General features: G+C 37.4%; 1 protein-coding gene and 2 pseudogenes across 1 annotated transcript; all 3 read left to right on the top strand.

Moving 5' to 3' along the window:
• LOC149142040 (respiratory burst oxidase homolog protein F-like) overlaps positions 1-5,315 on the top strand; it is a 49,341-nt pseudogene extending 44,026 nt beyond the window's left edge.
• A 1,775-nt stretch (positions 5,316-7,090) lies between these two features.
• On the top strand, positions 7,091-7,864 carry LOC149142039 (alcohol dehydrogenase 1-like). Its single transcript, XM_089448702.1, has 2 exons — positions 7,091-7,361; positions 7,483-7,864. The coding sequence occupies exons 1-2, from the start codon at positions 7,285-7,287 to the stop codon at positions 7,847-7,849; spliced, it is 444 nt and encodes a 147-aa protein (XP_089304828.1). The 5' UTR covers positions 7,091-7,284; the 3' UTR covers positions 7,850-7,864.
• A 3,844-nt stretch (positions 7,865-11,708) lies between these two features.
• Positions 11,709-12,212, top strand: LOC149142038 (uncharacterized; annotated as a pseudogene).
• The last annotated feature ends 293 nt before the right edge of the window (positions 12,213-12,505 follow it).

The raw sequence follows: 12,505 nt of genomic DNA, 5'->3' as shown, positions 1-12,505 counted from the left end.
CAAATATTAGAACGAATTCTCATGAGCTCCATAGTGAAACAGGTCGTTGGGCAGTTCCTAAAACGCCATGGATGGAAAGGATCTGCCATATATGTGAGAATAGGAACATCGAGGATGAAAACCACTTCCTCTTAGAGTGCCCCGCGTACGACCACATTAGATCTCAGTTTCACAATCTTTGTTACAATACTAACCTTCCTAGCCTTTTACAATGTCAAAATTATAGTGAGCTCGGGAGGCTTCTCTCCAAGCTTTTTGAGCATAGGAATAAAATCTTAAATCAAAATAAATAATTTGTTTCTTTAGGTCCGATAGACCAATGTTTGGTCTCAGTGGATGTTAACCATCATCATCATCATCATCAAAGAATAATTTGAATATAAAAAATTTGATTTATAATAGTATACCATATTGATTTTGTAATATTTTATATAAATATTTTTAATTAGTATGTTTGATTTATAATAGTATACAACATATTGATTTTGTAATATTTTATATAAATATTTTTAATTAGTATGTTTGATTTATAATAGTATACAACATATTGATTTTGTAATATTTTATATAAATATTTTTAATTAGTATGTTTGATTTATAATAGTATACAATATTGATTTTGTAATATTTTATTAAAAACAATATTTTATATAAATATTTTTAATTAGTATTTTTTAAAGAATAAAAAATAAGTTTTTAGTTAATTTTACCAAAAAAATTACCATAGTCTACATCAAAAATTATATAATTATTATTTCCTAAATTCTTTTCTCGTAAAAAAAATTAACAAAACAATAATATAAAAATAATTCAAGCAATTGTTTGTAAAAATTATATTATCTTTAAAAAAAAAAATACCTATTCCTCCCCCCATTAGACACGTCACCTTAATTTATTGTTTTAAATTTTTCGTTGACAATTGTTTATGATTGTACTATTTTTATCCATGACATTTGATTAGCAAAATACAAGTGACATTAATTTATTTTTAAATTTTTATATTGGATAATTGTTTACCATTTTTTTATACATAACATTTAATTACGCCGTAAGGCGTTTCCCTCTGAAATGAACTCCCCCAAATGCCTTTCTGTCCTAATCGTAGCCATTAGATCTTTTGTTAGACGATTGAACAAAAATCAGCCATGTGATTTAATAAAAAAAAAATTAAAACATTAAAAAACCTTAAAAAACGTTTCACTTTCCAATTGACATCTATGCGCCGAGCTTCCGGGAGAGTTCGTGGAGTTTATGGGTGTTTCTGTTTACGGATTCGTGGAGTTTATGGCTGTTTTGGCATTTGTCTCATGAATTGAAAGTCGACGTGAAGCGGATCACTCGGACGGCCAGTTCAATTACTACGAAGGTTTTGTCGGTTTGTAGCACTCCGAGTGGAACCCCGAGGGCTTCGTCTGCAACGATCGATGGTAAGCTGTCTAGACAGAAATCTGTAGCGCAAAATGCTTTGCAGGGGTTAAGGTTTATTAGTAAAACGGCGGAAGATTCGAACGTGGATTTTCAAGCGTTTTGGAAAGCCGTCGAAGCGCGTTTCGGTCAGCTGGCTTCTCCGGATGGATTACGGCTTTCTCGTGCTGAATTTGGCCTTTGCATCAGTAAGGTTCTTGAGTATTTGGATGTCGATTCCAATTTTACACAGAATACCTCGGTTCGAATCTCCGCGTTTGTGAAATGTGTTGTTTGTTTGGCAGGTATGATGGATTCAAATGAATTTGCACTAGAGCTCTTTGATGCTCTCGCTCGAAGACGAGGATGGCATGATGTGGAGTTAATTAACAAGGAGCAACTTCGTGATTTCTGCCTGCAGATCTCCGCTCAAAGCTTTGATTCTCGCCTGCAAATTTTCTTTGACATGTAAGATATTTCTGTCCTTTTTAGCAGCGTGGATGTAGATTTAGGAATTAAAGATATTTCGCTTCAGAGGCTAAAATTTGGATGATTCATGCCGGCCTTGCAAAATTTTCAACATTTTTTCAATTAAGGCTTTGACATTGTCACTAAGCTTGCAATTTTAAATGCTCTGAGCGAGAGTTCCTTTTACCGTTTGTGGCTTGCGTGTCGTGAGTTGTTTAAGCTTTTTCAGAGTCCTAAACTCGTACATGCGCAGGTGTGACAAAAATGCAGACGGGCGGATTTCTGAGGACGAAATAAAAGAGGTAATGAGTTTCCTTAATTTGTAATTTTCTCTGAATTGCATTGAAGGTATATAATTTTATGGAAAGCATGCTGAAAATCTTTGAATCAGTAATTTAATAGAAAATGATCTCCTAGGTTATTATGCTCAGTGCATCGGCTAACAAGCTTACGAAGCTCAAGGAACAAGCTGAAGAGTATGCAAATTTAATCATGGAAGAGTTGGATCCAGACCATATGGGCTATATTGAGGTCATCTTTGTTTCCTACAGATCTGATTTTCAAACAAATTTATCTAATTTCTTTTATCTCGCAGATGACCTAGTTTCTATAATTTCTACTCAATTTGATAATGAAATTGAAAATCTTGCTTATGAAACTCTAGTGAATCTGATCGACATTTTAAATTTCCTATTACCTTTCAGCTAAGTTAGCTGAAAGCTCTGCTACAAGGCTTGACTTATGGAAAGGAAGGGCATGCAAACTATAGTCAAAATTTGAGCCAGCAGATCTTACCGGTTGCAATCAGGAGGAATCCCATACAGAGAGCAATGCAAAACGTGAGATATCTATTAGACGAAAATTGGCAGAGGACCTGGGTTATTTTCATATGGCTGGCGACTATGCTGGGGCTTTTCACGTGGAAATTCATACAATACAGCAATAGAGGCATCTTCAAATTAGCGGGATACTATCTATGTGTGGCCAAAGGAAGCGCTGAAACCCTCAAACTTAACATGGCACTCATACTGTTGCTCGTCTGCAGGAACACGATAACATGGCTTCGCTCCACGATATTGGGATCCATTGTGCCATTTGACGACAACATCAATTTCCACAAGGTATTTTAATTCTTGTAAAGTTAACAAGAAATGGATTTCGAAGTTCTTTATTAACATTTTTTATTTTAATATTCATGCAGACCATCGCCGGGGTCATTGTTATAGGCGTCATGCTTCACGGCCTCGATCATATAAGCTGCGATTTCATTAGAATTGCAAATTGCGACGAGGAATCATATAATCTTTATCTTAAAGCATATTTTGGCAGTGAAAAGCCGAATTATGGAGATATCTTAGGAAGCACAGTAGGCATCATGGGGGTTTGTATGGTCGTACTCATGGCCATTGCCTTCATTCTCGCGACCTCCTGGTTTAGAAGAAGTTCAGTGAAACTTCCTCAGCAACTTGATAAACTGACCAGGTTCAACGCTTTCTGGTATTCACATCATGCATTTGTCGTGATTTACCTGCTTCTGATTGTTCATTCCATTCGCCTTTTCTTCGTGCGAGATTGGAGGGAGAAAACTGTAAGGACATTTCAACTTGTTTTCTGTTAATTCTAAACTACATGTCTAACTTCGAAGTAAAACGCCTCAAAATTTATTCCCTGAAAGATTGAAAGTAAAAAATGAATATCTAATTTCGTTATAAAATGCATGAGAATTTAGCTTAAATGAAAAGAAACGTAGACGATTTGCTCCAGAATTTGATGTTCGGGGTTTAATTTATTACGCGATTTGAACGTGCAGACTTGGATGTATATTGTTGTTCCGGTGCTTTTATATTGCGGCGAGCGCACACTGAGAGCATTCAGAGCAGGGAATTATACTGTCAATATTGTCAAGGTCATGCGGTTTCTACTTCAGATATGCAATTTTCTTGTATTATCTGTATCTTGAAATCCTTTGCAAGCGCAATCAACATATCTGCTTTATTTATTTTGCAGGCGGCAGTTTATCGCGGAAACGTCCTGGCTTTGCATATGTCAAAACCTGCAGGCTTCGAGTACAAGAGTGGAATGTATTTATTTCTCCAGTGCCCCGAGATCTCGCCTTTCGAATGGTAAGTTTTGAACCTACATTAGAATTTATCAATTGATAAGATCTTTTAGTGTTTCTTCCACGATTTTTACATTTTTTTTTCTGAACTTTCTACATGTAGGCATCCATTCTCGATCACCTCTGCTCCAGATGATGAACACATTAGCGTGCATATTAGAACAGTTGGAGACTGGACGCAGGAGATGAAAAGAGTTTTCTCGCAGGTGATTACTAATTTAGTACTTTTAGCTTTAAGATGAAGTTTCTTTGTCGGCTGTAAGTTCTAATCACAAATCTTTATAGACAATGGAGCCCCCTACAGCTGGAAAAAGCAGACTTTTGAGAGCAGAGCGTGGACTCTACGGAGACGACGAAAACAAATTCAATTATGTTGAACATTAATGAAAAAAATAAAAAACTCAGAAATCCAAGATTCAAAGTATTTAACAAAAAGACGAACCATGTGCAGGTTTCCCAAGCTTCGGATCGACGGGCCATATGGAGCTCCTGCACAAAATTACAAGAAATATGACGTTCTGCTGTTGATAGGTCTCAGAATTGGCGCTACTACGTTCATAAGCATTCTCAAAGACATGTTAAATCACATGAAAATTGCCGATTCTGCTTACAAAAGGAAAAGGAAGGACCGGGGTCCGACAAACGCTTATTTCTACTTGGTTACCGTTACAAGGGAGCAAGGCTCGTTCTACTAGTTCAAGGGGGTCATGAACAAAATAGCAGAGATGGATAGCATGGTAAAATTCATCTAGTTGCACAGCTTGCAAATACCAAATTTTGTCAAATTTAAAACGATAAACAAATGCTGGATGTTTGTGAATCCAGGCTACTATTGAAATGCACAACTACCTGACGAGCGTTTACGAAGAAGGCGATGCCAGGCCGACTTTAATTACAATGGTGCAAGTTCTGAATCATGCCAAGAATGGAGTCGATATTCTCTCAGGAACCAGGGTACATATATATTTTTTTCCATTATCGTTGTAGTATTACATTACCTGGGGGCTGTAGAAAGCCATTGTTTGAAACATCCGCTGGTCTGCAGGTCAAGACTCACTTTGCCAGACCAAATTGGAAAAAGGTTTTCTCAAAAGTTGCTTCCGCTAATAAAGACGCTAAAATTGGTAAGTCAAGCTTTCAAAATTTCTGACAAACGTAGGGAATTATGGCTCATTTGAGAATCACTTACTTATATTAACTTTGGTTGAATGCAAGGGTTTTTTATTGCGGGCCTCTAATTTTGGCCAAGGAGCTGAGAGCCATAGCCAAAGATTACAACCACAAAATGAACACTAAATTCGAGTTCCATAAAGAAAATTTCTAACACATGCAAGTTGTTTACATTATTTCAACTTACAGGGCTATTATATCCTATTTTTTAGTAAAAGAAAAGGTAAGATTAGATTTCATAGGCAGCCATTTGATAGCTGGACATGAAAAGAGCATGCATCTCACACCTTTATAGCTTTTTCATCAGGATAGTAAGACAAACTGTGATGTAAACACGTCCTTATTTCCACCGTTAACCATTGTCTGTAACCAGAAATAATAGATACGCATTGTAGATAACTGGAAATTGTATTGTAAAATATATTGCTCATACAATTTGCACTGTATAAGCAGGGGAAAATTCCATCTGATCTGAAATGTTTCCCGGTCCTCGTATTCGCAGAATAAGGCCTCGAGTTCGAATTCTGAGAGTTCATCTTCGTCAACGAATCTAGCTGTGTGTGCACTTTGCAAGTGTAGGCGACATAGGAAACCGTTGAAAATAAAGGATCTATATATATTTACGTCGTAACGCGTTTCCCTCTGAAATGAACTCCCCCAAATGCCTTTCTATCCTAATCGTAGCCGTTAGATCTTTTGTTAGACGATTGAACAAAAATCAACCGTCTGATTTAATAAAAAAATGTTTTAAAACCTTAAAAAACGTTTCACTTTCCACTTGACATCTGTTCGTCGAGCTTCCGGGAGAGTTCGTGGATTTCATAGTTGTTTCCGCTTACGGTTTCGTGGAGTTTATGGCTGTTTCAGTTTACGGGCTCCAATTTATGTTTGTATAGTCGAATCGGCATTGGCAATGGCATCCCCTGTATCCTCATGCCCCCAAAACCCTTCTGAAACAGAAATCGGGATAGAAATTGAAAGTTCGCCTCCTCGTTCTCACAATCTTCGTCCTGCAGTTTTAGCGATTGACGCCTCGTCCTCCGTGACTGCAACGACAGCCTCCACCTCATGTAATTCCCACAGCAATCGCAACTTCTATTGTGATGTATTTATCAATCACAGAGGGCCGGATGGTAAAGGTGATCTGGTGGAGCGATTTTTGAGGAGGGTGCGATTACCAAACCTTATATGGCTTCGCTGGAATAAATGCCCCTAGTTTTCTCTGCCTTCTTGGATACCTATGAAGAACCTTAGGGTTTTAGAAGTGCAGGGGAAGAAATTGAAATCATTGTGGCAATCCGGATATCGGGTAAATAAAATTTTGGCGATTTAAAGTATGTGTTTATTCGTTATTGATTTCGCACAGTAGGATCTGCAACGAATTTAAATGGTTTTGCAGAAGCTAATCCTCGAATTCTTTCTTACGATTAAAACCCTGGAACATTTTGCAGGCACCTTTGCTATTGCGACAGTTAGTTATTTATTCTCCCCTTTCAAAGTTACCAAAATCAATAGGGCACCTTAAGCACCTCGAACTGACTATCCTCCATAAGATTAATCTTAAAACTTTGCTGGATGAATTTTGTCATTTGGTGTCATTGAAAAGATTGGAGTTAACAAGTTACCAAAATCTAAAGTCACTGCCAGATTCCTTTGGGTACTTCATAAACTTGGATTACATCGATCTGTCTCACTCTTCTCATTTGCAGGTGCTTCCAAAGTCTTTCGGTAATTTAATAAACCTGAAAGACATAGGTCTGTCTCACTCCCTACAATTGCAGATGCTTCCAGGTTCTTTTGGTAATTTAATTCGTCTTGAATATCTTGATTTGAGTTGGTGCTATAATTTAACCGTCTCTAGCGAAACACTGGGAAACATCAGCACACTTGAATGTTTAGATGTTTCCTATTGTAATTTAGATCCATCTTAAACCTTGATCTTTTTAACAACTAGAGGTTTCTGCTTGGATTGTTTTGACTCCTCAAAAGGCTTAGTCGATCTTGGGGTTAAGATGGATGTTTCATTAGTGTTACACACTCAGAGACATACACACATGGACATCTCCTCCACCAGGACCGTGGAGAACTCATCTTTCTTTGGGTGCAATTAATTTTTCTTGGTGATGAAATGTCTATTACTGCTCTGGTTGCAGGGTCAAACGCCTCTCTTTCCCCACATCTTTGGACATGAAGCAGCTGGGTATTCACTCTGTTTTTTCCTATGACAATAATTATTAGGTCATAATTATTCAATCATAGCATTTCACGGGAAAATTTTCCTGTGATTGATTGCCTGCTAATTCTGGCAATTGTTGACACAGAGTTGTTGAAAGTGTTGGAGAAGGGGTAACTGACCTCAAGCCGGGTGACAGTGTGCTTCCTGTATTTACTGGAGAATGCAAGGAATGCAGACACTGCAAGTCAGAAGAGAGCAACATGTGTGATCTGCTAAGAATTAATACTGAGAGAGGGGTCATGATAAGTGATGGAAAGTCAAGGTTTTCCATCAATGGAAAGCCAATTTACCACTTCCTTGGTACATTGACTTTCAGCGAGTACACTGTTGTGCATGTTGGTTGTGCTGCCAAAATTAATCTGAAGGCTCCTCTTAGCAGAGTCTGTATTCTAAGCTGTGGTGTCTCTACAGGTAAAGTACTTTCTGATATTTTTGTACCAGATTTTTTTTAATATTTTATTTTATTTCGAATTTTCTTAGAGAAAACGCCCTCCGAATTTTTAATATCAGCAATATTTAGGACTATAGTTGCCCATATACACTAAGCAGTTACATAGATTGTCTAAAAATCCCAGATGATAGTATCTCTTCTTATATTAAAACAGACTTCAGGACCTCACTTTTAAGCTGGATAGCACAACTTTTTATTACCCTTGTACATTGGTAAAAGGATTCTTGAGAATGATAACGGAAGGACTTAGTTAAGATTCTCTGGTTGGTTAATCAATCCGTGATCTTATTTGGAGGCCTTTATACATGTCTTAACTCCCATCCATCGAGATTCAAAACACTTTTTTCGCTTCTTGTATTGAAGAGACCTTGTTGCCCACCTCCCACCAGCAGTTAAATATTTTCCCATTGCTATTGGTTATAATAAGTCTCTATTCCTAATGGAAAATCACCATTTTGAGTTTTGCATCCTTTCCTTGCTATGCCAAAATATGATGCCTTCCATCTTTGCCTGATTTTGAAAAACTTGGCTTACAGTCTTCCAATGTAACCATGCACATCTCTAAACCCCATGTCCAGCTTCCTCAGTGTTTCCCTGAGCAATATGGCCTGCCCTTGCATATCGTTCACACTGGTTGATTGTTTTATATTTGTTATCCAAAAACTTGCCTAACATAAGTGGAATGTGACCATGTTTATCTCTAAACACTCCCTTGCCCTTGCAAGGCTTGGGTTACCCTTTGGATGCTCCATTAATATTGAATTTAAAGCATGCCTAACGTTCCTCCATTGTGACCATGTTCATCTTTGAACCTCCAATGTCCCTTCCCCAGGGCTGGTCTGTGGAAGGCATGGCTTGCCCTTGAATGCCCTCCATCTCTGCTTGATTGTTAGATAAGGATTCCAAAATCTTGGCTAAAATCTGCGTAATGTGATCAAGCTCGTTTCTCAACATTCCCCTGCCTATGCATTGCCTGGTTTGCTCCTGGATGCTCCATCAAAGATGGATTTAACCCATGATGACTGACTTCGAGTTTGCAATCTGCCTTTCTTAGCCCCCCGTCTGCTCACGGAAAAATTACTTACTGGACTTGTTGAAGGTATAAGTAATTTCAAGATGATAATGAAGAAATACTTGACATAGTTGAAATTGTATAATGTTCTACAAAGTGGATAATTCAATTCTCAGGAAGTGTTGTTGGTTGGACTGAATAAAATTAACCATGATGGTTTCCTTGATTGGGATTGTTGTAAAAAAAAACATTTTTGTTCTGTGTTTGAATGGATGGTCTCAGATTGACTCATCCTTTTTGGATAGGGAAAAAGCATATATAATAAGCTTCACATTTAGCGATTATTATGGAAGAAATGTAAACACACAGTTTGAGGCAAATAGATTCCAAAATATTAGTATCTTAAAAATAAAGCCATTTACATTTATGTTTTTTAAATAAGGTTTTTAAATATACTCTCTATCATTCATATTCCCATGTACTACCTACCCATGTACTGCTATATTTGCTTTTTTGTAATGTGTGTCGTGTATATGTGTGGATGTTTATGTCATGTGTCTGTGAATCTGTGCTAACTGAGATTGTGAATCTATGATAACTGAGATTGAAAGAGAGAGTTGAGAGCTTTGGCAGAGGAGAATATGGAGAATTGATGAGCCAACTTAAATTTACCAAAGATGGATTTAACCCATGATGACTGACTTCGAGTTTGCAATCTGCCTTTCTTAGCCCCCCGTCTGCTCACAGAAAAATAACTTACTGCACTTGTTGAAGGTATAAGTAATTTCAAGATGATAATGAAGAAATACTTGACATAGTTGAAATTGTATAATGTTCTACAAAGTGGATAATTCAATTCTCAGGAAGTGTTGTTGGTTGGACTGAATAAAATTAACCATGATGGTTTCCTTGATTGGGATTGTTGTAAAAAAAAAACATTTTTGTTCTGTGTTTGAATGGATGGTCTCAGATTGACTCATCCTTTTTGGATAGGGACAAAGCATATATAATAAGCTTCACACTTAGCGATTATTATGGAAGAAATGTAAACACACAGTTTGAGACAAATAGATTCCAAAATATTAGTATCTTAAAAGAGAAAGCCATTTACATTTATGTTTTTTAAATAAGGTTTTTAAATATACTCTCTATCATTCATATTCCCATGTACTACCTACCCATGTACTGCTATATTTGCTTTTTTGTAATGTGTGTTGTGTATATGTGTGGATGTTTATGTCATGTGTCTGTGAATCTGTGCTAACTGAGATTGTGAATCTATGATAACTGAGATTGAAAGAGAGAGCTGAGAGCTTTGGCAGAGGAGAATATGGAGAATTGATGAGCCAACTTAAATTTACCAAAATCAATAGGGCACCTTAAGCACCTCGAACTGATTGTCCTCCATAAGATTAATCTTAAAACTTTGCTGGATGAATTTTTTCATTTGGTGTCGTTGAAATGATTGGAGTTAACAAGTTGCCCAAATCTAAAGTCACTGCCAGATTCCTTTGGGTACTTAATAAACTTGGATTACATCGATCTGTCTCACTCTTCTCATTTGCAGGTGCTTCCAAAGTCTTTCGGTAATTTAATAAACCTGAAATACATAGGTCAGTCTCACTCCCTACAGTTGCAGATGCTTCCAGGTTCTTTTGGTAATTTAATTTGTCTTAAATATCTTGATTTGAGTTGGTGCTATAATTTGACCGTCTCTAGCGAAACTGGAAACATCATCACACTTGAATGTTTAGATGTTTCCTATTGTAAGAACATTGAAATATTACCTCCGCAAATAGCATATCAAAAGTACCTAAAAAAATTAGATCCTAGGGCTACAAACATAAAAGAATTTCCAAATGAAATTGGAGACTTGGGCGATTTAGAAGTTCTGGAAATAGGGAGCCCTTCACTAGACAGTCTACCACTTTCACTTGGTCACTTGAAGATCTTAAAGGAATTGAGGCTCGAGAATTGCAGTGAATTGAAACATCTGCCGGTGACTATTCGACTGTTGAATCAGTTGACTGAGTTGAGAGTATTGAATTTTCGGTTGCAAACATTGAATAATTTAGAATCTCCCAATGACAACTGCATGCCTCGGCTACAAGTCTTAGAAGTTTATAACACGAAGTTATCAGAGGTATCATTTGCCACAGGTGTCTGCCCCATCCTTAAATATGTCTCCCTCAGGTTTTGTAATCATCTGGTGGAGGTCGGAACATTGCCAAAGACTGATAAAACTGGAATTGACTAATTTCTCTAACTTGAGGAAAATAGCAGGGCTTTCTGGTCTTCCAAAACTTCAAGTGTTGGACATTAGTCGGTGCAAAAATGTAGAGGAGATGCCAGGTATTGAAACGTTGGTATCTTTGAAAGAGTTGCAAGCATATGATTGTGCGAAGCTGAAGAGCATACGGGGATTGGTCGAACTGACAAAGCTTCGGGTATTAAATGTTCATGGGTCTCTAGCGAAACACTGGCAAACATCAACACACTTGAATGTTTAGATGTTTCCTATTGTAAGAACATTGAAATATTACCTCTGCAAATAGCATATCAAAAGTACCTAAAAAAATTAGATCTTAGGGGTACAAACATAAAAGAATTTCCAAATGAAATTGGAGACTTGGGCGATTTAGAAGTTCTGGAAATAGGGAGCCCTTCACTGGACAGTCTACCACTTTCACTTGGTCACTTGAAGATCTTAGAGGAATTGAGGCTCGAGAATTACAGTGAATTGAAACATTTTCTGGTGACTACTCGACTATTGACTCAATTGACTGAGTTGAGAGTATTGAATTGCCGGTTGCAAATATTGAATAATTTAGAATCTCCCAATGACAACTGCATGCCTCGGCTGCAAGTCTTAGAATTTTATAACACGAAATTATCAGAGGTATCATTTGCCACAGGTGTCTGCCCCATCCTTAAATATGTCTCCCTCAGGTTTTGTAATCATCTGGTGGAGGTCGGAACATTGCCAAAGACTCTGATAAAACTGGAATTGACTAATTGCTCTAACTTGAGGAAAATAGCAAGGCTTTCTGGTCTTCCAAAACTTCAAGTGCTGGACATTAGTCAGTGCAAAAATGTAGAGGAGCTGCCTGGTATTGAAACGTTGGCATCTTTGAAATAGTTGCAGGCATATGATTGTGCGAAGCTAAAGAGCATACGGGGATTGGCTGAACTGACAAAGAATGTTCATGGGTGCTCCAAGTTAGAAGGGCTTCCAGGTATCCAACATTGTATGTCGTTGGAGTACATTGATGCTAAGGGTTGTCCTAAGCAGTGGGCTGAGGCGGGATTACTGGAGCAGCTGCAGCAACAAGTGAAGGTGCTTGAAATGTGAAAAGCAAAGAAATAAATTTGAAATGAATGCATAATTGAAGTCTTAGCCAAAAGTTATATGTCAGGCAGACTTTTTATTCTAAGATGTTAGATTGTTGAGGGAGGTTGTGTAGTTGCCTTTCAACAATCCAAATTAAAACATTATGGAGAAAGTGCAAGGTTTGCCTAGCATATAGCCTTGGTAGATTCTCTGATGAATGTTACCCATATAGATCACAACAGGAGGCATATTTGCCTTGTTGTTCTGTGTTTGAATGGATGGTCTCAGATTGACTCATCCTTTTTGGATAGGGA

The sequence above is a fragment of the Pinus tabuliformis genome, chromosome X, assembly GCF_031772625.1.
Source record: "Pinus tabuliformis cultivar Carrire ecotype Pingquan chromosome X, CPIR1, whole genome shotgun sequence".
Lineage (NCBI taxonomy): Eukaryota > Viridiplantae > Streptophyta > Pinopsida > Pinales > Pinaceae > Pinus > Pinus tabuliformis.
The sequence above is the reverse complement of the archived record's forward strand: the minus strand, read 5'-3'. Positions and strand labels throughout refer to the sequence as shown.

Bases quoted from the DNA above. Each gene is read 5' to 3' on its own strand.
- LOC149142039 (XM_089448702.1), top strand. From the start codon at position 7,285: ATGAAATGTCTATTACTGCTCTGGTTGCAGGGTCAAACGCCTCTCTTT. The intron at 7,362-7,482 runs GTATTCACTCTG...TTGTTGACACAG, and splicing joins TTTGGACATGAAGCAGCTGG to AGTTGTTGAAAGTGTTGGAG.